The following is a 24,510-nucleotide window of genomic DNA, read 5'->3' as shown; positions in this document are numbered from 1 at the left end:
AGAGCGGGCGGTCCGAGCGAGCCGGGGCGATTGTTACACCACGGCCTACACCACGGTGTAGGCCGGTGTGAGAACGCTCGTACTTGAGAATATAACTGAATACAAAGGAGGGCGAGCCGCAGACAGCAGACATGTTTGCTCAGAGCCAGCCACAGCCGTTGGGTAGCGATTCTAAACTCCCTCCACCGAAGCTGTACCGGCGACCGTGCAGCTAAACGTGCCGTATTTGAGCCACACCTCGGCCGACTTCCCGTTCGGGGCTCAGGGCTGCCCCCGACCAGTCTAATCCTATGGACCGCATGGCCAAGGTCAGGACTGACATATAGCTGATGCCATGCACGTCCCGGTTACATGTGGGCGTTCCGGCGTTGTTTCTTTGGCCAATGTCGTGCCTATATCATGACAGCCGCCGGGCGACTTCTTCCAGCCCGTCATAGTTCAACTGTAAGTTCGCTGATTTCCTCACCGGTAAGCTGTTTGGCAGCATGCCATCATTTCTTAGATTCGTCCCACAGCTGACGCAGTGCTCGACGCGGGAAACACAGCAACCATGTCACACTAGTCGCAAATTAATCATAGAACTCCGCCTACCAATTATGGACTGGTGGGCGGGGCCAGGTCAACAGGATGCAGCAATGAAAATATAGACTGCATATCTGGTCAGAATCTCACTCTCACACCAGCACACGTGAGGGAAGTCCAAAACCCACAGTCTGAGCTGTGGGCGGTCACTGGTCAGTGCCGGCCACCGCAGACTGAAACGGTCGCTGCTCTGGCGCGTCACAGACGGGAAAACGGTCAGTCGGCCGCCTCCATACTGCGGACACGGCCGGCGCCACGGCCGGTGACTCACGTCGCCATATGGGGGCTGGACATTGGGATACAGTCCGGACTAGAACAGAACCTTGACTGGGGACAGGGACACCGCTCAGACTGGGGACTGGGATGCAGCTCTAAGGTGACTGCCGGTCACACCGATATGGCAATGCTGCAGCGGCGCAGCTTCAGAAAACAGAGGACGGGAGCAGGCGATGTCCGACCAGCGCGACGACCCTTGGGTCTCCCCCCTCCTCTCCCCCTAATCGATAGGCGCCGGTCGGCCTGATCCAGTTTTCTGCGCTGCTGAGACCCACCTAGACGGAAGCGATCCATTCCAGCTAACAAACAACATCATTATCGAGACGGCTCCCGAGCCACTCGGCCGGAGTTCGGCGCCTCTGATGGCTATATTTTCCAATACCTATCCAATATCGAGCGGTGACCGGACTTGTGCGGCGCCCGCTGCGCCACTGTCTCAGACGCGGTGGAACTGCCGCAGCCCGGCACAGGCGCCAGCGTGGCTAATGGAGGTACGATCTAGCGCTGCATCACGGGGGATGGAGCCGGCACGGTTATTGGCAGGTCCTCAGTGCCGCCAGTCGCCATGTAGCAGCACACAAACAACGGCAGTCTGCACACACCAACAACAAACGGAGACGGGACGAGGATGGGACAGAGGGAAATAAAAGAACGGAGACGGGCAAAGGATGAGAGATAGATAAAATGAAAAAAGAAGTACGAAACAAGGAAGTTAAGAGGTCAGAGCGAAAACGGAAAAAGGGGGACGAGACGGAGAGACGACGGGGATAAGGAAACATCAACGGAAACGGAGAAGGGATAGAAATGCGTAGCGAATACAAGTATACCGGTATACAAACTCGAAGGCAGAGAGACATGGACGGAGGCTGAGACAGAGTCTGAGACGGAGACTGAGACGGACACTGAGACGGAGAGCCTCTGCCGGGCGGCCGGCAGAGGTGTGCAGCGGCAGTGGTAATTGTCGCTCGGTCCGGAGGCCGCTCCTCGCCGGTAACACGGCGCCATCACGACAGCGTCGTCTGCCGGCTCCCCGGCAATGACCGGAGCCGAGCCACTCCAGACGCCGGGCAGAGGGGGCAGAGCGGAGCGGAGGAGAGCAGACGACCCGCCCTCAGTCCGTGACGAGTCGGGCCGCTCGGCCGTAACGATCGGCACGCGCGGCCGTCACGCAGCGACCACAGACCGGAGGGAAGAGTGGATTAGGACAAAACATCAGAGACGGAGGGAGGGGCTGAGGGTTACATCAGAGACCAGGGGAAACGACTGTAGATTGCCGCTGGCACGAATACCAGTAGAGCGGGCAGAAGACAATAGCAACGGTGGGCCGTGGACTGGCATACCATCAATTAAAACAGCTCAGACCACAGAGGAACACCGTGACATCATGTGATCCGCTCCAATAGTCCTCCAGTGGCCTTGGAATAAAGCTAGAGTCCGTCTCCGAGGTGTCCAGTCCCAGCACACCAGCTATCCGTATTGAACCTCATGCGACAAGTCGGCACAGTGCCGCTGCCGGTCGTGCAGGCCACAACGTTCCTCAATAATGCATGACTGTTCGCATCAATATGGCAAACTGACCAAGGCCGTCCAACAGTTTCTCTGCACAAGGTCGTACCTCACTGAAGCAAGCTCACACCAGAGGAAGCTGAGGGAATTACGCGCACAATCATTGGCCGATCACATGTCAATCAACCAGGCCATGGGAGAACGAAGCGAAGCCAAATGAGATTAACTGCCACACTACTGCGTGCATGAAAATACATCGAAATACCCCATCGCATGGATCACCTACAAGCATACTCATTACACGCCATACAGGAAGATACACTTAGACCAATAAGGAAGGGGACGGATATAACGCTCGCTACCACTGCCTCGTCTGGTTTGGGAGAGACGGCGGAGACAGGGATGAGCTTCGAGTGACATCTCGCTCTCCCGAGCACCCCCTCACTGGTGAGTGGCCAACTCTCCACGCGACTGGGAAACAGCACCACTCACTGAAACAGTTCCCAGGTCTAAATGCTGTAATGAGATAGTGCAGCTTCAGCACCATGTGAGAAAAACATCGATCAAGACCGAAGAAAATGGTATTGTGTTTGCGACATAGTCTTATTTATGTTCTCTGCTTTCGTGTGGACCGCAAAGCTTCGACCGTTGAACGCACAGCCGATGTAAGGAAATCAGCAGGGTCATGGTCACAGAGGGGGAAAACAGCGCATCAGTGGTCTCATAAGGCCAGCAGCTGGGTCCCAGACCGACCGAAGACATCACTTGTTGCGCAGACTGCCATGCCGGCCGGCTGCAGTCACAGCCACCGGGACACTTGTTGCTGCCACTGTGTGACAAGCTAGTAAAGATTGTGAGTTGTGACACCGATGGGCTTCCGACGGACGCCAGTTCAGGTGGTGGACTGCAAGGACTGAAAAATGGAGGAAATCAGTGCGGGGACGCCGGTTCAGGGGTGGATTGCAAGGACTGAAAAATGGAGGAAATCAGTGCGGAGAAAGACACTAATCGGACGTGTTCATCCAGTAAATACGATTTTACGTGATATTGAATAACATAAGCTTTGTCACCACTCCTCAGTAAACTAGGAGCCAGTAATCAGAAACTCAGCTACCGTCCTGCCGGTCCAGACCATCGCACGGTCATGGGATCCGACCACACCGTTCAGGGTTGGCAAATTTATGCCAGCAGCCGGTTTAAACCGGTTTAATCCATGGATTAAACCGGCTGGCATAAACTAATTTAAGCCACCCCGGTTTAAACCAGTGTGCACCAACATAATAAATGCCACTTCCGTTAACTTGTCGTAACATCACTTGGGTTAAACTGCTTCTTCTCTTCACATTTTCTATACACACCTTTCAATTATACATGCTAACTTGTAATGTTTTTTCCCCTGGGGGTTAACTTGATGTCATTCATTATTGATCTGTATCACCCTGTATCAAATCTTTATTTTGATTAGCAGTGTTTTACACAACTAGTTGTTTACATGGGTGGTTCATGGAATGAAAAGTCTTGGAGACAGGTTCAATAAAGAAACCAATTTCAATTTTATGAGAAGCTGTAGCAAACATGACCTAATGCCAAATGCATGGTGCAAGGATCAGTGAATGGTAAGGCCTAAAAACTATCATACAGAACATTGCCTATTTACTAGGGAACTGCAGCTTAAGCAGTCAGTGACACTAAACAAAGGAATTGACAGCACGGCAACCATTATAGGCTCCAAAGTTCATGTAAAAACAACAATAAGTGTGATTAGTTAGGGACACTGCTATACCAAGAAAACAACATGCACTACCTGGAAATACCATAGGAACATTCCAGAAGATTTATAAATGATGAGTTGTTACAATTATTTCCTGTGCAATTAAAAAAATCACAGGAAGGGTGATACCATGAAAAATATTTAAAGGGACCCTCCCACCTTCAAAAAAGTTAATGAATTGGCATAAAAGTGATGTAGCGTGAATCACAAAGAGCGAAAATGAACATCTACCAAATTTTACCGGAAAATATTCACCCGTTTTCGAGATATAAGACTTTTATTTTTGTTTACTTTTAGGGAAATCCGCTGTTTCTATGACGTCACATAAAGGTTTTCTTTACGTCGGCATTTGGAAGCAATAGTTTGGTATCAAAGTGCGACAAATATTGCGCGAATGATGCGTTTATCTTATCAAGGTCAATATATGATGGCCAATAAAGGATTCCAGGACAATTCTTATGGCATTTCTTCGTATCGCAATTCTTTGTCTGCAAATCTTCGTCAGGGCATTTATTCGTACCTATCGCATTACTTTGTCTCGCACCAGGGTATATGAAAATCGGCTCGCATTTCTTCTTCAACGCAAATATATGCAAGAGTAAGCATTGAGGGACAAATAAATACACCGACGAAGATTTGTAGACGAAGAAATGCGGACGAAAAATTGTGCTACGAAGAAATGTCATGCGAGGATTCGTTCGGGTACCATGACATTTATGTGATTTCAAAGTCAAGGTTCACAGCTGATCTGCTAAATCAAGCCAAGAATCCAAACTATCAAAAAACTATAAATATTTGTTTGTCTGTCACAGAGGTCTCAAGCAATATAAGGTTGACATATGTTGGATCAAAAATCTACTGCCACAACTCACATCTCCTGCCTTAGTTTATCATTGTTGTTTTAACTTGCTTTCAAGAGAAACAGAAGCCAGTATCTGATATCACTTCAGATGATTGTTTCAAGATCTGAGTTCAAATGGAAATAAAAGCAAGATCAAGATGAAACAGGGATTATTGCTGTTAAAGTAGTTTGGCCATGATACAACAAGCACATAAATCATTAGCCAAATCAAATACTGGTTGGTTTGTCAAGATGTTTGTTGTCTGTCGTCTGTCGAGCTGCTATGAACACTGAACGCTCTCACTAGAGAGTAGTTTAAGTTGAATGGTAGTGAGCTGTAATTAGACAAAGCAGCTATTCAGTGCTCACATCAAGCCAGGCTAGGAAATGGCATCAACTGTGGTGGGAGGAAGCAGGTTCGGCAGCCCTATGTTGTAAACTTCTGTTATGTCTTGTGTTTGATCAACTGATGTTTTCTGCTCTGTTTTGTGCAGTGATAGTAGCAGGTAACTGCATGCTTGTCAAATTATGTGAATAAACGAATTCATAACATTGCATTTTTCTCTCCATGCAAGGAACAAGTAAGATGTTGTAGAAAATGTAATAGAGGGCTGCATTGCTGATTTTGCACTTTATCAGAGCTTTATTTAGAATTGCTTTCCTGAAAGCTACACACAGGCCACAGTGCTGAAATTCACAATGTCATAGCTTTTGGCAGAAAAAAGAAAAGACTTACCTAGGTAAAATTGGCTGAAAGTATGGCAGAGCAGGTCTCGATGCGTATGCCCATCCGTGTGCTTGCCGAAGCCGAACTGACTGCAACACATTTAACTCTGACCCACCATGGTGGCTGGCATATCCTGAACTTTCACCACTCTAAACAAGACAACTTTCAGCCCTCAGCATTGTATTAAAACACTGTACAAAACACTCAAAATTTGTTTCAGTGCCATCCACGGTCCACGGACAACATCAGTCGCCATTCACCAGGCCAGTAAAAACAGAATAGATAATAGCTTCAAACCCATGTAGTCAGAGTTACTAGGTCTGCACCTCAAAACAAAATCCAGGTGACATTCACCACGCCAGTAAAAAACAGGTACTTAGGTAACGTAACAGCTTCAAATCTGGTAACATGTTGGTCGGACTTTACACTACCATATTTACATGGAATAATATGATACCAAACAATAGTGCAACCATTCTGGACAACAAAAGTGTATGATAAAATTAATTTAGAATACTCTGGCAGCATGATTTACGAGCACAGGCAGGTGTTACCTACCAGCCTTCTCAATGCTCGTAAAACCAACATTGTAGTTTTGATTTTACCTTACATGATAACACACTTGGCTGCAATGGCACATTCAATTTAATACTGTGAAAAGACCAGTTATAACCACTTCACAAGCACAATTGCACCTCATGCCGACATCCTTTTCCAAAGACAGTCAGCAGCGTCTTTCGTCTAAACTGGAAGATAAATCCCCTTTCAACTGTTAACATCAAAAATATTTCTTCATGGTGTGACTGTGATCTCCATATGGAAACCTTGCAGGGAAAGAATTAATGTCAATTGTCAGCTCTTCAAATTTCTTTGGACTTTAACTTGCAGTACCATATCCAGTTTGCTTTGATATTTTGTTTTTTATTCCATGTTGAAGTTGAACACCAAGCTCCAGATATAGCAGGCAGCTTGATCATCTTCGGCCTTGGTATAATATCAGTCCAAGTTCCAGTGGTGGGTATCTTCTAATATTCAAATTAAAATGAAAAGCAATAGGCTTTCTCAGCGCCGACGACGGATTTCACGTTGATAAAAAAGGGAGCTCAAGGTCAGCAAAACTCGGGTTCAAGGAATGGCGGGCGTTGAAATGACTGCTGACGTCATCAAAAAACCGCTAATGGTTAAGAGATAGGGACTAAGCTGGTCCCACCCTGCAAGTAAAGGGAAGAAATTTCTTGAACACCATAAAGCTGCGGGGGTTGCGACCAGGATAAATGGTGGTTTCTGAGCCTGGCCGCAAACTTGGCTATCTCAACTCAAAACTAATGTTAAGGTGGGATGGTCCCTTTAAGTTACTGGCCCAGTCCCAAGACGATTGGTCAGAATACATTTTACATGTAAAATAAAGTGAGACAACTGGTAAACCGAATGTTAAGATTAGAATGTGCTTATGCCTTATACCTACTTTGCTTTTTAGCTTAGTTACCTACTGACCAGATTATCAACATAATCACATGCCAACATGTTGGCATAATACAAAATGACCCGGTATTGACTTCCTGCACTCTGCACAGTCACCAACGAGTACACTGACCCACAAGATAAGTCATAGTAGATGTTTTGACTGAAGGTGGTTTTATTAATTTAAGCCGGTTTAAGCCGGTTTAAACCGGTTTAAACCACTGGCTGGCATAAATTCAATTTAGACGGCTTTTATCCAACCCTGACACCGTTACCCACTGACCTGAGAAAACGTTATTAATATTGGTAAAGTAACCTTGGCTATCAATGCCACTAGTTTGATGATATTATCAGCGTCCCTCTCCCCACGTCACAGAGGTCAGTTCAGCCCCGCCCGATTTCCCTCCCCAAATGGATGAGCTGCCCGACAGTTTCACGACTCTCCAGCGGGCAGGCACGCCTGCCAGTTCCAGGCCAGCCATATGGGATAGATGAGGTCAGAGGGTGACCGGGGACGTGGCCCCTGGCCGCCGGTCTGGCGGATGACGGCCCGGGGCGCCGGGCCCATCGACCCGCGTTCGGCGGTGGGTGCAGAGGGGTGAGTAGGGAAAGGGGTGCAATCAGGGGGCTTGCACAGGGGTCAGGGATGCATCTGAAGACATGAAATGTGTCCAATCATGGACAAGCTTTGTATCACCCGGTGGCAAAGGGGACTCGTTATCGAGCCCAGCAGATGAGCTCTTCGTTACACGAGCAGGGACACTGTTTCAAAGTAAACGGCCACTTCCCGGGGTCTTTCAGAAAGCAAAAAGTCTGTGTAAGCGCTAACAAGTCTGATCGACGAGAGTATAGGCTTATTAGACGCGCAGCGATCGATGAGGCTATGGCGCGGCGCAAAGTAAAACCGGTCCTTAGTCCACTGGTCGTAAGAAAGCAGCAGCACGGTGGTATCCCAAAAAGCTCCCCGTCGCAGGGCTCGGACAGTGGACCGGTCTGTTGGATCATGCGTGAAACTCTCAGAGTCTGCGGCGAAGGCGGGCCGCGAGTCATGTGCACAACTACAGGATCGAAAAAGTGTGCCCTGTGCGGTCTCTACCGCGCGCCGTCGCACAGTGTGGCCAAACACCAGTTTAGCGCGAATTAAATCCCAGCGCTGCTCGGATCCGTTGAAAATGGTTCCCTGGTTTCAAAATTGACACTTAAACCTATGTGAGACCTTTTACGATGCATTATAAATGCTTGCTGACATATAATGGCATAGTTCCGCCTCTAAAAGTAAGGAGAACTAGTTTACGACGGGTGATGTGCTTACCAGGCCAAGGCTGTGAAGTCGATGGAGTTACTCCGACTCCGACTACGGCTTTCAAAAGTCAATTTCAACTCTGACTCCGGGCAAAACTGTCGCCTTATACGATCGACTCGGACTCTGACTCCGCAGCCATGGCAATTCCACGCAGTCGACGGATTTTCGGTGACTCAGACTACGAGTCTTGGTCCGGATTCCAAAATCGATTCCGATTCCGACTCTGACTGCAGGGTCAGAACTGGTGACTCCGAACGACTCCGACTCTGATTACGAAATCCTGGAATTTAACCGCAAATAAGAGGCATAAAATTGTGGGTCCCAGCAATGATGGGCATGTTAGGAGGAGGAATCGTTTACGAAATTCCCATCATTTCTCTGGTAAATTCTTATGATTGTCCAAAGTTTGCTTGAAAAAAAATCAACATCTAATTATGTTTCTGTGTGAATGTTCCTGGTGAAGCACATGAATCGGTAGATGGTTGCTGAAATACACGCACCGATAGGACTGAACCTCAGCAATGGGAGTAAAAACAAAGACTTACACCATAAGCACCTTCATGTCATTAACCCTCGCCCGTATTGGTGTTTTGCTAGCCGCGAACGTAGGTCGGGTCAGGTCAGGTCAGGCCAACCAGTCCTGCCGGGTATTCATAATTAATAGGTGTCAACCGCCAGTGACAGCTTCGTTGCATGTTACGAAGGCACCAAAACTTCTTCCTAAATGTTCAAATGGTTACTTAATTCGAAATCAGCTCCAAAAACTAGCCTGGGAACATGTAAAACTAAAAAAGGTGAACCAAGGTCATCAAAGGTCATTGAACTGACCTGACCTTCAAGTGATCTCGACACCGACCATAATGCATGGGACCAACATCATAATATCACATGTTTAGACGCTTGAAACCACGAAAAGACTGCAAACGCGCGGCTAATGCAAGCAAACATACGCCCAATCGCGCTTCCGGCCAAACATGGTCTCGAGAAATAGGTCACAGGTCAAAGGTCATTGGGTTCAGGGTCGTGAAATTTAATGGGTAGGTGTAAAATTGATTAACTCGAGGGTACTGAAAGTTTCGTCGCCATCGGCCGCTTTTTACATGAGCTTTTTGCGAAAAACCGAGAGGGGTCCTTTCGACCCCCACCCTCACCCCCTACCTACATGGGCGAGGGTTGAAAAATTGTCAAGATTTATTCATTGGCGACCGTATTCTGCAATATAACAAGTCAGAAATACAGCGGTTGAGCCATCCGCGTAACGTTACGGAGCCGCCGCCGCGCCCACCCTGTAGCCGGACCTCTCCGGGCGGGCCAACCCGATACGTTCAAAGCTGAGCCAAAGGCCGGGGGGCAGGTTGGGGCAGGGTTTCTTGAATGGATCATGTCCAGAAAAGTGTGGCGAATCTTCTCATGGTAGATTTGGCGTGGAGTTTTTTGGCCATTTTCTTATATCTCTACGTTTTTAAGATGGACAGTGTTTTCAGGGGATGTTTGAAAAGGTCATTTTCAAATGAGCATAACTCATCGGTTAGTCCAAGGATACCTATAGAATTCGGGTATACTATCAAATATAGGCGCAGTAGTCATATGCCACTCCAATTATTTCCAAACCTTTCCGACAATTACGCCAAGATGTGTTGTAAACATGACGCGGGTTTTCGACGATTTCAGCACAGCCGGGACCGGCATTGCGTATGTCCACTTTAGCTAGCTTTTTGGACACCGAAAGGAAGACATTGAACCAAAGTATTGTGATATTGACATACTTTGGACAATTTCCTATCGACTGATGGTTATAAAAAGTCAAAATTCCAAAATTCGTTTTTTGATTAAATTCGCGCTAATCTGGCGTTTGGCCACACTGTGCGTCGGTTGGGCCACCTTATATCAGCACCCCGAGGTCAATCTCTGATTCAAATGTCATGTGAAATTCATGACCAAAGTGCAGGAAAATGACTAGACGTTGTCGATGCGTCGCACCGCACCCACCCAGCGGTCAAAGCTCTTGGAGAGTCACAGAAGATAGCAGAGACGGGAGACAGAGTGGGCTGCCATCAGCAGTAGTTCGCGGCGCCGCCGTTAGATGACAGCAGCGGCGGGACTCACCTGGACGTGCCCAGCTGCTGGTAGCCGTCGCTGCCCGCCGCGCCGTTCGATGAGAGCAGAGAGGAGCGCTCGCCGCGCGCGTCTCCCGGAGTCTCGTACTCGAGCCGGTTCTGTCCGCCAACCCAGGTCTGCAGCGAGCCCATGCCGCGCTTACCGATCTCGGTCACCTGCCGGCGGCGGGTCACAGATCATTCCGGGTAGGTCAGGGGAGGTCAGGGCAGGTCGGACTATGACTTACGTTAGGTAAAGGTCACTTACGGCCCGCTACGGGCTACGGCATACGACAGACACAGATCAGACGATCAGTTAGTACAGTCACAAGTACAGCGAGCCACATTTCACAAGAAGTTTATCCAGGGTTGGCCGACGGCTAACGTCCGCTCCCCGGCCTCCACAGCAGCTCCCCCCCCCCCCGTTAAAAACCATTATCTGACCCGGCCCGTGCGGGCTCCATCCTCGACAGGCGACACAGCACCCTCATCTATCTGAGCCCCACCCTAGAGCCTTCTCTCCGACAGGCAGTAGCACCATCTATCTCCGGTCCTTGCAATCGGAACCATTGAGATCTCATACACATGTACTAAGAATATCCATGACTCCAACGCCCAGTAGTGTGAACAGCCCAAACTCACCGCATCCACCAGCCCCTGTTCAGCAGCAATGAAAGAGACCAAAGCCCATCGTTACAAGCGGATAGGTAGGAGCGAGCACGGGTAACCCGATCACTCACCTTCCCAGTCAGCGAGGAGGCCTGAGTCAGCAGCTCGTCTCCCAGTTTACCTTCGCGCACCTGAACAGAGTGTCAGCGGGCCCTCGGTCAGCATCAGACACAGAGTATGGGGTCGGGCCGACCGGGTGGCGGGGCTAGGCGAAACTGATCACAGACAACAGCTTGAAAACATAGCAACGAAAGAAGCATGCAGCGAACAACTGCAAAAATATAAGACATATCTAAACGTAGGTGAAATGAACAACACATTAGAAACAGAATAAACAGACGCACACAAGGCTGCTAACACACGTGCAACAATATAAGAAAAAAAGATATATATTGATATGATCTTACAGCTGAAATGGAACCTTCGACAGTTTTGAATGGTGGGATCCCAACTATGATTGTGATGATACATCATTGCAGTTACTGTGAGGAGTGTGGTCAGTGGTGACTGCTATCAGCTGAGCTAGGATCGGCATTGACAGCCCTTTACTGTGGTGGGCGGAGCGGAGATGACAGTCTATTGAGTTAAGTGAGTGGAATCGACAGCTCTCTGTTGTGAGGAGTACTCTGCATTGAGGGATGTGGCAAAGATGGCAGACCACTACCAGCGACTCACCTTCTCCGTGACGGTCTGAGAGACCTCTGAGAGTTTCTCGGAGGCCGAGGCAGACAGCCGGACGGCAGAGTCGGTGGTGGTGCGAGCCAGCCGGGTGGCTCCGATAGAGAGCATCGACCAGCCCTGGGGGCAGGGACACAGTGTAAGATACACTAAAACGCAACACCGACAAGCCCTGGGAGTATGGACACAGTCATGTGATGAGACAGAGCATTAACCAATGACCGGCCCTGGACGCAACCTGGACATAGTGTGATTGAACAGAGCATTGACACTGGTTTGAAAAAAGCAGACACAGTGAGAAACAGTGAGCAGTAATCGCCACGCACTTTCAGAATGTGGATCGCTCATGATTGTTCAATACAATACAATACAATACAATACAATACAAATCACAATTACTATCCAAAGAAGTAAGAGTACACGCAGCCGCTTAAGACCTCCCCACCCCACCATCATCGGTTACTTACGCTGGCCAGCGCCTGCAGGGCGTTGTCCATCACCTCGTTGGACTGCTGCCGGGGCGGCGGGTCCACGGTGTTACCGAACCCGGAGTACCGGCCGCCCTGCGACGGCGGCAGGTGGCTGCAACACGAGACATACCCGGGTCAATACGACAGGCCGCACAGGCCTCACCAGCCCAAACCATCCACAGCCAGTGCCTCAGTCAATACTAAGGTAATCCCCCAGCAAAAGTGATTATGATCTGGGAGTATACCCGGTGCGCATCGAATGACTATCTGATTGTTCCGCTCAGAAAGGATGGCTCTACCAGACAACTCTTCCTCTTGGCACTGAGGCCCAATAGAATAGACTTCTTCCTCAATGTCCAAAAGTCAAAATTAACAAAAAGTAGGTATACCAGCTCCATTCATGATCCACAAAAAGTGTAAGCGCGACACTCACTCAGGTCGGCTGGCGTTCTCCTGCTGCACGCGCGCGAAGAAGGCCGCCTTCTGGTCGTTGAAGTCCTGCGCCCGGCCGCCGCCGCTCTGGTACCCACCCTGGCGGAGCAGGCAAACGACACGTCTCAGTGAAAGGACGAAGGGTAGCCACGCAACCGTTAAGCCGAAAGTACACAGGACATGTGCACAGCATCGCACACAAGCCGAAGGAATAGATAAAGCATAAGCGAAACAGGCGTGCGTTTGTCCGAGGTACTAGTCCAACACCGGGTGGACTTTGTACTGTCTACCGACCGAGTACATACAAATCGACTGCACTGACAACAGAATCCATAAGATTGATAAGCGCTGTGCATGTGGAAAGGATAAGAATGAATGGAGGACAATATCCTATGAGTCAGTATTATAGAAGGTACTGAATAGGTAGGTAACATCTTTCCTGAATGGGACGTGGTAGCCACGGTCCAGTCAGGGTGTCAAAAAGTACATGCAAAACCGGATCTTTCGTAATCAAAAGATAGCATAACTGAGCAGAACTGGTTGGACGGGCGGAAAACAAAACTCTACTTTTGCCGACTGACGGAACCACATCAAACCGTCCGAAAACATTGGGGTGTTATGGAGGACAATAAACACCTAGGATCAACGTCATAAAACAGGCACATGACGCATCACTGACAAGAGATAAGACACTGATATGATAGGGATACGGTACGGATACGGAATTCAAGGCAGCTGCTGAACAAGCCAAACCATAGGCGACGGGTAATGTCTAGCGTGCTACCACCAACAGAATCAGGGATCAAATATTGCTCCAGCTTCTCCAGTTTGTAGTAAATAAGGCTAGTGGAAGGAGTTCGGTTATACGTTACCGAACGTCAATCAGGATCGGCGAAAGTTATTCTCCTTGCCATTATCAAACTAACTACTGACAAAAGGTAAATGAGCTAGAGGTAGTTGAATCATATATGACACTGTGCGACCAGCAAACCATTTGCGAATTGGTCTTTTCACATAAAAAAGGTGCCAGCATCACCACCACTCAGCAAGGGCAGGGTGGCGCCCTTTCTCACCATGCCGGCGCCGTCAGCCTGGTATCCTCCACCGCCCGAGTAGCCTCCGCCGCCGGACGAGTACCCTCCGCCTCCGCCGCTACCGCCGTAGCGGCCAGTGTTGGGCGTCGAGGCGCTCCGGTGCATCCCGCTCGACGCGGGAGCCAGGGAGCGGCTCGGGGTGCGCGCCGCCGCCGCTGCCGCCTTGGCCGCGTCCCACGTACCACCGGCGGCCTCCGTGCTGATCTGAGGAGCACCAGAAAAATCAGCTCAGTGGTTAATAATGGAGGCTGAGGATCAGTAGACATAAGATATTTGACAATACGTGACGGGCGCGTTAACATCCCACAGACATGGGATAGTCAAATAACGGTGATGTTTAAGCCTCGAACTGTGAACTGTTCGAACTGTTAAGCCTCGACTTTTGAAATATAATCAAATTTTGTAATCTAGTTTGGATTAAACACTTACCTTTTCCCTCAGAAGAGTGCATGCCTTTGAAGCGTATTTCTGAGCGATCGGCAGCGTCTCATCCCAATCATCCTGGGCCTCCAGAAATTCCCGAGCCTTTCGGTTACCGCCAACCTGGCATGGGCGATATTTCATTAATGTGCTTCATCTCAGAATGTTACAATTCATACCAGGAAAGCCAATAAATTGAAATAGCTTCAGTAACATGGATCTAGAATACAAATTCTATAAAGAGTGCAATACGAACTAATACCTTTATATCGCTTAGCGCTAAAAGAATAGGTCACGACGGCAGAGTATCGTATCGCAGCGGCGGTACCGATCCCCTGCGGCCTACCTTCATCTTTTCCAGTTCGATGTCCTTCCACTTGTCCATGGTGAGCGATCGGACAAACGATAGGTGGACGCCCAGGCCACGGTGTTTGCCGGAACATTCCAGACAGATCCAGATGCCCAGGCTGACCGAGGCCCACTGGGGGTTGTGGCCCTGGCACTCGAAACACCGCTGAACACAAAAGAAGATAACGAATCAAGATGGGGTTATGTGTAAGGATCGGGGAAGAAACACGGTAAACGCAGGATGGAAATAATGCCATATGTTTTATGATTATAAATCTCAATAAAACGATTTTTAACCCAGCATAATGCATCCGTAAAACCAATTTAATCAAAACATAAAGTTATAGCGCAAACCATGCCATCTAGTGTTTTATGATTATAAATCTCATATGAGTTATTACTATTTGACCGATACCATGTTCATCGACAATGGGCTGGGTTTCTTTCTATTTTTTCATCACGATCACGAAATTTTTTTCCAACAACCTAACTTGTCGCAAAACATCATACGTACGTTGTTGTCATTCTGGGTACGAAGGTCTTGTAAAACTCTTCTTGTGCGAGGACTTGACATGATTCTTCTTTATGGAAACCGAGTAGAGACTATTTAGATAATTGTGAACTAAGCAATTTAAGCCGAAGTTGTATAAGTGATACTGCTAAACACCTGAAAAAAATAGCATAAAAAGTCAGTCTGTTAGCTGCAGATTAAATTGAATGGGGTAACCCATATCTAAGTTAGCAAACAATTTTGTAGTTAAACCAGGGGCCAGCCCCAATTACAGCAGAACCTTCCAGTGACGAAGTTAATTGCCCATCTCATTTGGTCCCGACAGTGATGAGATGGTTTTAGTCACGACTCACGGGTGCCAGCATACCAGCTAAATTAACGTGGTCCGTCCAGTCAGGATCCTGGATTGTTGATAAGGCCAGGACTTCTACTAACTATGCGGTCTGGAACAGCCCCTAATGGAGCCCAGCAATCAGCATCAGGCAAGCCGGGGGATGGGGGAGCGCCACACTGAATAAAATAATTTTCCGCAAGTTCCGCAAGGCACCACTGATGGTTCTGCAATACAGCCTTTCGTGACAACCAGGGACTCCCGAGGAAGGACGGCGACCGGCAACGGAGGTGTCGCCTGAACCTAACAGCAGGCCGGTTGCTTAGAGCAGGCCCCCTCCCATTAACTCAGAATCCCCCAGTAAACGACTCAACAGAAATCCGCATGCATCATCGAAGTAAAACCACTGGACACACTGAACATACAAACTGGTGAGGCCGACGAGAGACGCAATTTGAGAGGACGAGAGACGAGACTTGACAGGACCAGAGACGAGACCTGAAACGACGATATCGGAATATCGGCCGATAGACGACTGTACCGTAAAAGTCGGCGGCCACAATGCCACCATCCGCTTCGGAGCACAGACTGGGAGGCAGCAGAGTGCGCACTGCTGAAAATGCCTAGCCACCATAGCATAGATGGACCATCTTGGCTGGATCTCAATAAGTGGGAACTGGGAGTGACCCAGCACACACCAATTACCGCTTGACTTATCACTCAGCACCACTGGCAACAGCCCTACAAGATACCCCAGGTATGACTGCATCTCTATGTGCATTATGCAGATGACATTGTGGTCTGTCCTGTTTGGAGGTCTCAATTGTACACGTTCTGGAGCGAGCACCGAGCGGCCCCAGTGGCCCATCCTCATCTGGTGCACCGAAACAGCGTCCTCTTGGTCCTCTCTGGGGATGGGGAGCGGTGACATGCTCCAGAAAAGTGGCTTGAATAGTGACTCAACTCAGACCAGTTGTTGCGCTGTTGACGTGAGGCCACACAGTGATCTGTCTGGGTCAGCGAGCAGGCATCCAAGGGCATCGTGGCTGCTTGATTCCCTTGGTCTTCCACCCTCTCATTCCCCTCGATCTTGCAGTGGGCAGGAACCAAGAATGGCAGGAGCAAGGAACCCACTGTGGGATTACTTCCCAACACTTAGCGATGTTCAACTAGGTCTTCCATATGTGGGACCGATTCCCTTCTCTCATATCGTGGTAAAGAGAACACACGTTCGAGCTCCGCTGTCATTCGGAGGCGCGCTCCCTCACGCGTCGTGGTCCGGCCGCCGACCCAAATATAGCCTCGCTCGGCGGACCGGCCCCGTATCCTGTAACCACGGATGCTCTGCTCCCGGCACCGACGCTGACGAACTGTAGACAGTCGGAATACACCTCTCGGCCCGTTCGGTTCTCTTCTCTCGCTTCCGCGCCCCTACGACAATGGTGGCAGCGGCGGTCGAGGGGACTTGTGCCCCTCACAACGGACCCCAGCCTCTGCATCTGCATTAACTTCGCAGACTGGTTAGTCCGTGCTCCGATACGGTGCGTCGCCCCTACGTCACGTCATCGACTAGGGAGCTGACCTGTGACCATCCTGGACTTGTCATCGTCCAGCTGCACCGTCTCCAGTGAGCAGCTCTGCCCGGCAACATCATCGGCCTGCGGCAACCAACGCCATCAGCTGCACTGGACCTCTACGGAGCCCGCCGACAGCGCACGGCTCATCAGCCTGCGCAGTCCTCCTCAGCGTTATCGAGTGATGGACACCACCTCGTATACAACATCTAGCCTGAAGGAGAGAAGAATGGAAAATTCAAGCTAAAAAAAAAACTCAAGAAAAAGTCAAAAATCATTCCACTTAAAAATCGTGATCAAGAAAATGAAAAAGATAAATGAACTCTTGATATTTTTATAAAAAAGTGACAGTGATTGATTGGTGAAATCTTGTAAAACAATTGTGAATTTGTGAAAAATTGTACTGTCATGAAATTGTTTTCGTCAGTGTTCTGTGTCGTTTGCAGTGTTTCTGTGGTTACTCTCAAAATTTTACGGAGAAGTACGCAAGTGCAGTTCTTTAATTTTACTGTAGAAGATCTGCACGCAGTAGCCTTCCTTGGACGGAATAGAGACGTAGGGATCGTAGACGTTCACCATAGCTCATGGTCTCCAAGCCACAAATGCGCTTAGTCCATCGGCGCTGCACTCTTTCTAATAGCCTCAAATCCTGAATAGAAATACATACAATACGGTCAAGAAATACAGTGATGATTAACATCAAAATCAACATAAAGTGGATTTAGTGATCCAAGCTTTCTCCTCCAGTAGCAATGGAATGATGATCGCATGTTTCATTTGCCAGACACTGAGTACCTAGGGCTGTTCACGGGCCCTGTGCGCGGTCGGACCGCACACAGCCTCGAGGCTCCGCCCACTTCGTCCCTACGTCAGCCTTCCGTCACCGCACACAGCGATCGCTGTGGCCGGTCGGGACTGGCCACAGCGGACCGTCCACCGCATGCAGCCGTGACGTCAGAACCGCCTACCCATCCCCTACCCCCACGCCTGCTGGACGCACCGCACACACCGCACGCAGCAGTGTGCGGTGCCCGTGAACACCCCTCCTGATGCACATTACAATCTGCATAGCATGAAGCATCTAAGCTGCCCAAGTCCATTCATTCTAGATTTTTAACTTGAAAGTTAGCACTAATTTATCTTGTTGTAAGTTATCATTCAATATCCATACCAATACATCAATATGCACTCATCAGTCAACATTTTCTGGCATGATCCTGCTCAGCGTGCTCTTCAGTAGGCATTGCTCCAAGGTCTGCAATATTATAGCTTGTTTTTGGCCAATAAGCTCTTTTAATTTTACTTTTTCTTGCTGATATATGAGCCCGATCACCTTGCGTTTATCAACCAAAATTTCATAACTTGTACAACTTGATATTGATATTGCTCAGGAGTCAGGACCTCTGTCAGCCTCCTGGATACTTCGGATTGTTTTCAGTCAACATGCTTCTTAAATATGATATAAGTCAATATTCAAAACATCCAACAAAACGACGTACAAGAGCAAGAAAACCACCTGATAAACTAAAACTCTACTGCTGCTTCTTGGGGCTTGTTTATGAATGTAAAGAAGTGCTCAGTCCTCCGTTTCTCGAGGTCCTTTACTAATGTAGTCCGCCCCACATATACCCTAGATGGCAAACCTATTCCTCATGTCCACTCTGCCTCCGACCTTGGTGTACTGATTGATTATGGCTTGAAATTCCACGACCATATCCGTATGGCTACTCATAAAGCTGGCGCTTTGGCCTATAGCTTCCTTAAATCCACTGTGTGTCGATCTCCAAAGTTCATGGTGTTCCTGCTCACCACTCACATACGACCAGTGCTTGAATATGCCTCTCCTGTCTGGAACTCTGGTTTTATTCAGGATTTGAGGCTATTAGAAAGAGTGCAGCGCCGATGGACTAAGCGCATTTGTGGCTTGGAGACCATGAGCTATGGTGAACGTCTACGATCCCTACGTCTCTATTCCGTCCAAGGAAGGCTACTGCGTGCAGATCTTCTACAGTACTGGAAAATCTTTAACGGAAAATCTTGTATATCTCCGGCTGATTTATTTCCACAGCCGCCTCAGAATCGTACACGAGGCCATTGCCACAAAATATTTCCCTCTGCCATAAACACTGACATTAGGAAGCGCTCGTTCTCTCAAAGATGTATTTCTGTATGGAATGCCCTCCCCGCTCAAACTTGAACTGTGTGTGCTCACGATGTCAACACGTTTAAATCTTTGTTAGATCGCGATATCAATGATGCGTTGTACTCTTACCCAACGTGAAAGCTCTACCTACACTAAGAACTAGGACAGTTCCAAACATTTCTCCATGCTGAACTTTTGTTACTTTGAACTTTAATTACTTCCTGTAAATCTGTGAAGGAGACTCACTTCTCCAGTCAGTTTGTACATGTATAATCTACAGCACAAACTTCCTACTGACTGGCGCGTCTCTTAAATGCAGGGTTCCTTGTACCTTCCTCTCTCACTTTCTCCACCATTTTCCTCCCCGGACGCAAAAGGAACCCAACCAGGTAAGTCAGGTAAGTAAAAATGGCCTTGGAACAGAGCCAAGTGGTGCTCCATTTGTTTGTTTACAATGATTGTAGTGCTGATGTATTTTTAGGGCTCTGAACGTCGGCTTATAAAAAAATGAAACGTTTTTACAAAAGTTGTGAGGCAAGTAATATTTATCTGAAAGAACTAAAATATTCAAAAGCCAAACACTATGAAACACATGAATCGGAACGAAAAAGTAACCCAAAATCCAGCCTAATCACCGGCTCCTAAAACTGCAACAAAATCAGCACTTTTCCCCGCAACTCGTTGTCCAGACGTAAATATGCTGGACAACACGACGTTGAGGTGGCCATTTCTAGTAAACATGCGCAGGAGAGACGTTCATGAATGATCATTTTTGCTGCATTTGGAAGTTTTGGGCAGCATTGACAGGAATGCCAAGGCAAAGATGCGATTATTTCCATCGCTTGCAGGAAATAAAGCAGAATCCTTAACATCGATTGTTGAGTGCTTTTTGAAACGAATAATAATAATTCGACTAGAGGGACAGCATTACGCGCAGCGTAAAGAGGGACAGCATTACGTGCAGCGTAATAAATCAAGTTTCAATAAAATCGGCCCAGTAGCGGCCGAGTTATGGCCAGAATAAATTGGGCGTCTCCTCCTGGCCGGCGGTGCCCTGTTCCGGTATTCATTGCCAAAGGTCAACGACCTCCGACTCTGTTTTCCCTCAGTTTTGCAAGCGAAGAAACTGAGTCTATGGCGCGTGCCGTCTGCTCGGCGCCGGCCGCGGCCCAAAATGCTGCAAAGATGCGCCCGCCACGTGCAAACCGGCGAGCGCACCCCCACCAAAATTTAATACGACAAACAGATGCACGCGTCCGACTTGCGCCGAAAATTTCACCCCCGTAGCCCGCACCGTTCCAGAGCAATAGCCCGCCAAGCGTGACTGACGCGTTACATACATACATACGGACGTTTTGATTTTTATATATGTAAATAACATTCAGAAACGGCCGGTCGGTACAGATCTGTGCAAGTTCATATATAAATGTTTGGCAAAAAAGTGTGTTTTTTTCCGGAGTTGCTTCATGATTGTGATGCTTTATTCCCTTGCTTATGAACTTTTTTTTCATAATGTATGACCCCACGGCCTACATTATTGTGTTGCCTTGCATGCATGAGGTCCGAGAGGCTGACGTAACCTAACGTTTTAATTGTAGTTAGTAGGAACTGACTAGCATCATTACTTGCTAAAATGCACTTATCTCAAAGTTACACACTACCTCTCCTCGACCTCTTGAACAGCTCTAAAAACTTTTCCTTTCTCGTTTTCAGCTAGTGTGACATTGATGTCTGCATGACTGGTTGAAAGGGCCTGATGTACCAATGAGCTTTTCATTAGTTAGGTAGGTAAATGGAAAATGGCAAAAATTGAAATAGATTAAAACTGGATTTTTCATCAGATGCATACATTTCTTGCTATTATCCAGACTAATGTTGATGTTTGGAAACAAATGAGAACTGAGAAGCCACCTCACTGCACCAAGTACTAACCCACTCTTACAAATGTTCTCTCACAATTTGTACCAACTGACCCTGGGCCTAAACAAAAGGTATAGTTTTTGCTGCTTATTGGTGAGATAGATGCCTGTCAGTGTCACCTATGCATTTGATATGTGAAAAATTGCAATAAAAGGACAATAATTCCTAAGTCAGCCCTATTGTGTCTCCTGTATATCATTTTCCTTTAGGGTGTTGCACCAGCACAGTCAGTCAGAGTCAGCTAAGCATGCCAAGTTGCCCTCTATTGTATTAGTGTATAAAAGATCTGAATGCCACAGTAAATCAGCACTATTCGAATTCCTTGCACTGGCTGAGTGTCTCCACACTGACAAGATCTCATTGAACTTGCAATATTTTGCACTTAGTATGGGCTTTGATTGGAGTCTGGACTCTGCAGTCCCCAGAGGTGATTTATAGTTATTATCAGCACACCTACTGAGTCTTATTCAGGGTAGGTAGGTAGTAGGCAGTAGCTAAATTTCACCAATATTTTTCCCACAGCATCATTTCGCTTCATTGTATTCTGCCTTTAAAACCCATGAGGCATTGCAAAGTATTCAGTAAAGAAGATTGAACAATTGGATGGCTGATAGCAAGATTCTTTAACCCTCTCAGACAGTTCAGCAAGAACAATTACCCATTTTAGTGTTACATCCAACTGCAGCACCTTCTGCAGCCATGTCTTACCCACTGTCACACAAGACTGTGTTTGTACTTGACTGTTCACCGGCCATGGAACGGCCATGTGGGCACCAGTTTGAGATGGACTCACTGAGCAAGGGCCGCTCCAGCGGTCTGATCCCACTGGCGCCCGTCACCAAGACTATGTGGACGTGCGCAGTGGAGGCGGCTGTCGAGTACTGCCGCATCGTGTGGGACATCTACCCATCGGCCCGGCTGATTCGGCTCATCGCCAATGGCGCTCAGGCGGTGTCTGTGAACGACTGGACGGCGGCCGACCAGCACCTGACCGCGCTGATGCAGCAGCTGGCGGGCGTGATGGGCGGCGTCCGCTCGGCCGGCAGCCAACACTCGCTGCACGCCGGTCTGGCGGCGGCGCTGCACGCGCTCGGCGAGCCGTCTGAGGCGCAGCGGGCCGACCGCGCCGCCGACGCCGCCGCCAAGGTGATGAACCGCGGCCGCGTGGTGGTGGTGTCCCAGCTGGCCGACGACGGCCAGGCGCGCCGGCTGCGCGAGTGGTTCGCTGACGCGCTGCTGCAGCACAACCGCACGGCGGACGGCGCCGCCGGCCGGCTGACGGTCCACAGCTGTGAGCTGGTGCTCGTATCGGTTCACCCGGACACGGCCGAGTGCCCCGTCACGCCGCGGCCGCCAGCGCCGCTCAGCGCCATCCTCAGCGGCTCCGTGGTCACGGCCAAGGCCGGCACCCAGTTGGCGCCCATGATGATGAACCTGGTGCTCAGCCACTACGAGCTGGCGTCTACCACCGTCACCGGCATCCCAATGAAGGAGGAGCAGAACTCAGGCAGCTCGGCCAACTATGACGTGGAGCTGCTGCACCCGGCCAAGGCGTACGAGTCCATCCTGCAGGGAAGCCCGGCAGACCACGCTCACCTGCGCACGCGTCGGGACGGCTGCGAGTATGAAACCATCACGCTCAAGTGGTGCACGCCGCGCACCAGTAGTGCCGAACTGCACCAGTGCACGAGTGCGTCGCGCGTGACACCGGTGGACGTCAACAGCCGGCCCTCGTCGTGCCTCACCAACTTCCTGCTCAGTGGTCGCGCTGTCATGCTCGAAATGCCACGCAGAAGCGGTGGCAAGTTCGTCTCGCATATGCTGGCCGCGCACGGTGGTGAAATCTTCATGCACGCGCTGGGCAGTGGCCGCTCGGTGCTAGAGGACCCGCCTAGTGTCAGTGAGGGTGCCGGCGGCCGCGTCACCGACTACCGTATCACGGAGTTCGGCCGATTGGTGAGCGACAACCGTCTGGCTCCCGGGGAAGCTTCTGAGGAGGGCGGTGTGCCGCTGCATGCGGCGCTCGAGCGGCTGGCGCGCCACACACGTGTCTGGCCCATGACGCTTTCCGAGTCGTGTCTGGCGGCTCTGCCGTCTCTGGATTCACTAACGGCTCTCCTCGTCAAGGACTCGCTCTCTACAGACGAGGTGCTGGAGTGTAAGAAGGCTGTATACAATCTGGTGTCTATGGAGGCTCGCCACGAGCCCCTGCCTGTGACCACTAGCGGCGCGCGCGGCCGCGGTGTGAAGCGCGAGGAGCAGTACCGCGCACTGTGGTCGGAGCTGGAGGCACTGGTTCGCGCTCACTGCCGCTCGGACGGCCACCAGGCGGCGCTCGAGTGCGTGCTCGAGTGCCGCAGCCAGGGCCGCGCTGCCGAGGAGCGCCTCGGCCTCGATCAGGCCATGGAGGAGCTGGACCGCTGCGGCGCGCCTGTGCAGGACTCTCCGCTGTCGCCGCCGCCGACCAAACGCTGGCGCCGAGACCGGCCACCGGCCCAGCTCAGCTTGCTGGAAATGTGGAACCAGCGAGTTGACGCCGATAACGCGCTCAAGAGGCTCGAGTTCTCGGGCAGGCTGAACGGTGGTGATAATAACATCGTCAAACTGTATGCGAAACTCGATAAGGACAAGGGAGACGATGTCAAAAAGTGATTGTTTAGTTACCATACGTTTTGTGTGTGTGCGTTTGTACATTATGATTCGGAGTGTGACTTGTTGAATTTTCACCGAAGGTTGACCGCGGTGCAGGCTGTGATGTCTTGGATCAATGCTGGTCGCACCTCTCATGTATGTCCGATGTGCAGGTTTTTGTCTTGGCCTATCAACTCAAAGTCGTCACGAAACGACACCGCTGATAGACAGTAGTTAATGAATAACGAATCACATGATTTGTTCATCGCTTGTAGTGGATTAATTTCGTACCACATAGTAACTGGAACAGTGCTTACATCCTACTGCGCATACGTACCACACGTACCGACTCGTAGGCTCAACGTGTGCATAAACGTGTACATAAAGCATGCATCATCTGGTCGGATCTGCGGAATAATTTCGTGCTGCCAATACAACCCATCTGCATTTTTAACGCTTGTTTTCTGGTAAGAAATGCGTCAGACTACCTGCATTGGTTATTATGCATTATAAACGCCGAAAGATACATTCGTTTAGTACAAATACAGCACCTGCCACTTGACAGGGAGCATGCAGTCAGTGATTCCGATAGTGTTGATGACTGGGAAATACTAGCCCACGGGGTCTACGTCGGCTACGGGCCATGAAAGGAACACCGCTCCGGCCATGTGCCTATTGCAGCGACAATGGGTGCTTGTTCTACGGCCCTACGCTGAATTAATAGCG

General features: G+C 49.5%; 2 protein-coding genes across 6 annotated transcripts in view; one reads left to right on the top strand and one right to left on the bottom strand.

Moving 5' to 3' along the window:
* The window catches only part of LOC122377718 (ADP-ribosylation factor GTPase-activating protein 1-like), a 54,651-nt gene extending 34,975 nt beyond the window's left edge, over positions 1-19,676 (bottom strand). The window contains exons 1-10 of one of the 2 annotated variants that reach the window (XM_043358080.1): positions 19,620-19,676; positions 15,189-15,341; positions 14,673-14,840; positions 14,336-14,449; positions 13,886-14,110; positions 12,814-12,911; positions 12,378-12,492; positions 11,908-12,030; positions 11,304-11,363; positions 10,574-10,740 (exon numbers count right to left, since the gene is read on the bottom strand). In XM_043358080.1, the coding sequence (XP_043214015.1) occupies positions 10,574-10,740; positions 11,304-11,363; positions 11,908-12,030; positions 12,378-12,492; positions 12,814-12,911; positions 13,886-14,110; positions 14,336-14,449; positions 14,673-14,840; positions 15,189-15,248 (1,130 nt within the window). In that variant the 5' untranslated portion in view covers positions 15,249-15,341; positions 19,620-19,676. Of the gene's footprint in view, positions 1-10,573; positions 10,741-11,303; positions 11,364-11,907; positions 12,031-12,377; positions 12,493-12,813; positions 12,912-13,885; positions 14,111-14,335; positions 14,450-14,672; positions 14,841-15,188; positions 15,342-19,564 lie in introns of both variants that reach the window. The other variant, XM_043358079.1, reaches the window with a different exon arrangement.
* Positions 19,677-19,896: 220 nt separating this feature from the next.
* Positions 19,897-24,238, top strand: LOC122377716 (integrator complex subunit 13-like). Of its 4 annotated transcripts, none has more exons than XM_043358077.1 (2): positions 19,897-19,953; positions 21,676-24,238. In XM_043358077.1, the coding sequence occupies exon 2, from the start codon at positions 21,853-21,855 to the stop codon at positions 23,803-23,805; it is 1,953 nt and encodes a 650-aa protein (XP_043214012.1). In that variant the 5' UTR covers positions 19,897-19,953; positions 21,676-21,852; the 3' UTR covers positions 23,806-24,238. The 4 variants fall into 4 exon arrangements, with proteins under 4 accessions (XP_043214012.1, XP_043214010.1, XP_043214011.1 ...); XM_043358075.1 differs by lacking the exon at positions 19,897-19,953 and adding an exon at positions 20,111-20,171; XM_043358076.1 differs by lacking the exon at positions 19,897-19,953 and adding an exon at positions 20,125-20,198.
* The last annotated feature ends 272 nt before the right edge of the window (positions 24,239-24,510 follow it).

This window comes from Amphibalanus amphitrite, unplaced genomic scaffold (assembly GCF_019059575.1).
Source record: "Amphibalanus amphitrite isolate SeventyFive unplaced genomic scaffold, NRLGWU_Aamphi_draft 000049F_arrow, whole genome shotgun sequence".
NCBI classification, from domain to species: Eukaryota; Metazoa; Arthropoda; class Thecostraca; order Balanomorpha; family Balanidae; genus Amphibalanus; species Amphibalanus amphitrite.
Note: the sequence above shows the minus strand (reverse complement) of the source record. Positions and strands in the feature narration are given on the sequence as shown.

What these genes read in the sequence shown, in the direction of transcription:
- LOC122377716 (XM_043358077.1), top strand. Translation starts at nt 21,853, where the DNA reads ATGTCTTACCCACTGTCACACAAGACTGTGTTTGTACTTGACTGTTCA.